A 2,176-nucleotide genomic window follows, 5' to 3' on the forward strand; every position below is an offset into this window, starting at 1 on the left:
CCAGTTTGGGAATACTGCGTTCAATTCTGGTCTCCTGCTATAGGAAGGATGTTGTGAAACTGGAAAGGGTTCAGAAACTATTTACAAGGATGTTGGAGGGTTTGAGCTACAGGGAAGAGGCTGGGGCTGTTTTCCCCGGAGCGTCGGGGGCTGAGGGGTGACCATATGGAGGTTTATAAAATCATGAGGGGCATGGATAGGTGAATAGCCAAGGTCTTTTCCCCCAGGGTAGGGGAGTCCAAAACTAGAGGAGCATAGGTTTAAGATGGGAGGGGAAAGATTTAAAAGGGACCTGAGGGGGTAACATTTTCACACGGAAGGTGGTGAGTGGATGGAACGAGCTGCCAGAGGAAGTGGGTGGGGGCTGGTACAGTTACAGCATTTAAAAGGCATCTGGATGGGGACGTGGATAGGGAGGGTTTAGAGGGAAATGGGACTGGATTAATTTAGGATATCTGGGTCAGCACGGACGGGTTGGGCCAAAGGGCCTGTTTCCGTGCTGTGTGAATCTATAAGGCGAGCCCTCGTCTCTGGAATCAATCGGGTGAACCTCCTCCGATCTGCCTCCAATACAAGTGCATTCCTCCTCCCATAAGGGGACCAGAACTGTACACAATACTCCAGGTTCAGTCTCACTAATGCCTTTTGACGTTGCAGCAACACTTTCACACTCTATTCCTTTCGCATTAAATGCCAATATTCCATCTGCCTTCCTCATTTCCTGCTCTCCCTGTGTGCGAAGTATCTGCGGCTCATGCACTGGGGACACCCAGATCCCTCTGCACCGAAAGCTCGGCGCGTTCCCGCCCCGTTTCCATTCTTTCCGTTCCCCCCAACTGAAACGGATAACCTCACACTTATCCACGTTAAACTTCGTCGCCCACTGAGATTTTGGCTCGTTCCTGCGGCTAACGTTCCCGTATCTCCTCGTGCGTCTCAGATGCCAAAGTCCCCGCCGGTATTGAACATCGTCTGCGAATTTGGATAACGTCCTGGCCTGTCCCATGTGTGACTCCAGACCCACAGTGTCCCCTGAAATGACCGCGCCAATCCAGGGGTGGGGGGGGCGGGCGTGGGAAACGCAGGCTTGGCCCAGCTGACGGTCAGTGAGTCCCGCAGCCCAAGAGAGAGAATCCCCACGGCACGGATGTGGAACTGAGGCCAACGGTCATCAAGCCTGTCCCGAGTTTTCGCCCGGTTCTCCCGAGCCAACTCTCTGCACCCCGGAGTGGGTTTTCAAGGCCAGCTTTCATTTATTGTCAAATCCCAGTTTGAACGGGTGGGATTCAAGCACCTTTCCTCCTCTCGCCCCACCCCACCACCACCACCAAAATAACGTGACGACCACCTCCATCCCTCCACCCCCCCGCCCCCCCAATTCCCGGTGACAGCCCGTTTGTGAACCGTCTCCAACACGTCATTCCATAAAAGAGGAGGCCGGCGCTGTATGCACTATGCCAGAGGTGGTCTCTCCAACGTCCTGTGCCCCTGAAATATTCCCCACCCTGTTCCTGTATGCAATTCCCCTTTCACGTTCAAGCCCCCCACCCCCCTCCATCTCCTGCCAGCTTTCCCGCTTTACTAGCTGTCCCTGCTTCCCAAACCTCCTGTAGCCGGTGAACTGGCATTAGCCTGTACTGTCGCTTAGATTGCTGTTCCCCTGGGAGATTTGGTGTTCTTGCATGGGGTCCTGATCGAAGGGAGGTATGAAAATTGGACCCGGTGCCCCTCAGTGGCGTTCCCATCAAGAGGGAGGCAGCAAGCAGGGTGGGGTTTGGGGGGAGGGTCGTCTTTCTGCGGTTGCTGACTCCTGCCTTCTGTCCACCTTCCCCAACCGCTCGCCATCCAACCCCCCCAGGCCAGGAGGGAGCTGCGCAGAGAGAAGCAGGAATGGCTATCTGCCGAACTGATGCAGAGGGTCCTCAACGAGATCCTGATGGAATATCACGTGAATCGATGGGAGAATGGGGTCAGCTCCGAGGACCAGCAGGTGAGTCGGGGTTCGGTGCGGTGAGCATGGGCTCCAGAACCAGGGAGAAACTCAGACTCCTTTCGGGGAGGACGGTTTATTGATGACGCAGTCTCACAGCTCCCTATCACACCCTCTTCCCCCTCTGTCTGTACCTCCCTCTCCCTGTCCCTCTCCCTCTCCCTCTCCCTCTCCCTCTCCTTCTCT

At 55.5% G+C, this 2,176-nt stretch overlaps 1 protein-coding gene across 1 annotated transcript in view; it reads left to right on the plus strand.

Annotated features, from left to right (window-relative positions):
• Positions 1–2,176, plus strand: part of haus4 (HAUS augmin-like complex, subunit 4) — a 7,194-nt gene that overhangs the window by 2,482 nt on the left and 2,536 nt on the right. The window contains exon 3 of the mRNA XM_048593521.1: positions 1,832–1,990. Within this exon, the coding sequence (XP_048449478.1) occupies positions 1,832–1,990 (159 nt within the window). The remainder of the gene's footprint in view (positions 1–1,831; positions 1,991–2,176) is intronic.

Source organism: Rhincodon typus, unplaced genomic scaffold, assembly GCF_021869965.1.
Source record: "Rhincodon typus isolate 14 unplaced genomic scaffold, sRhiTyp1.1 hic_rhity00003010, whole genome shotgun sequence".
In the NCBI taxonomy this organism is placed as follows: Eukaryota; Metazoa; Chordata; class Chondrichthyes; order Orectolobiformes; family Rhincodontidae; genus Rhincodon; species Rhincodon typus.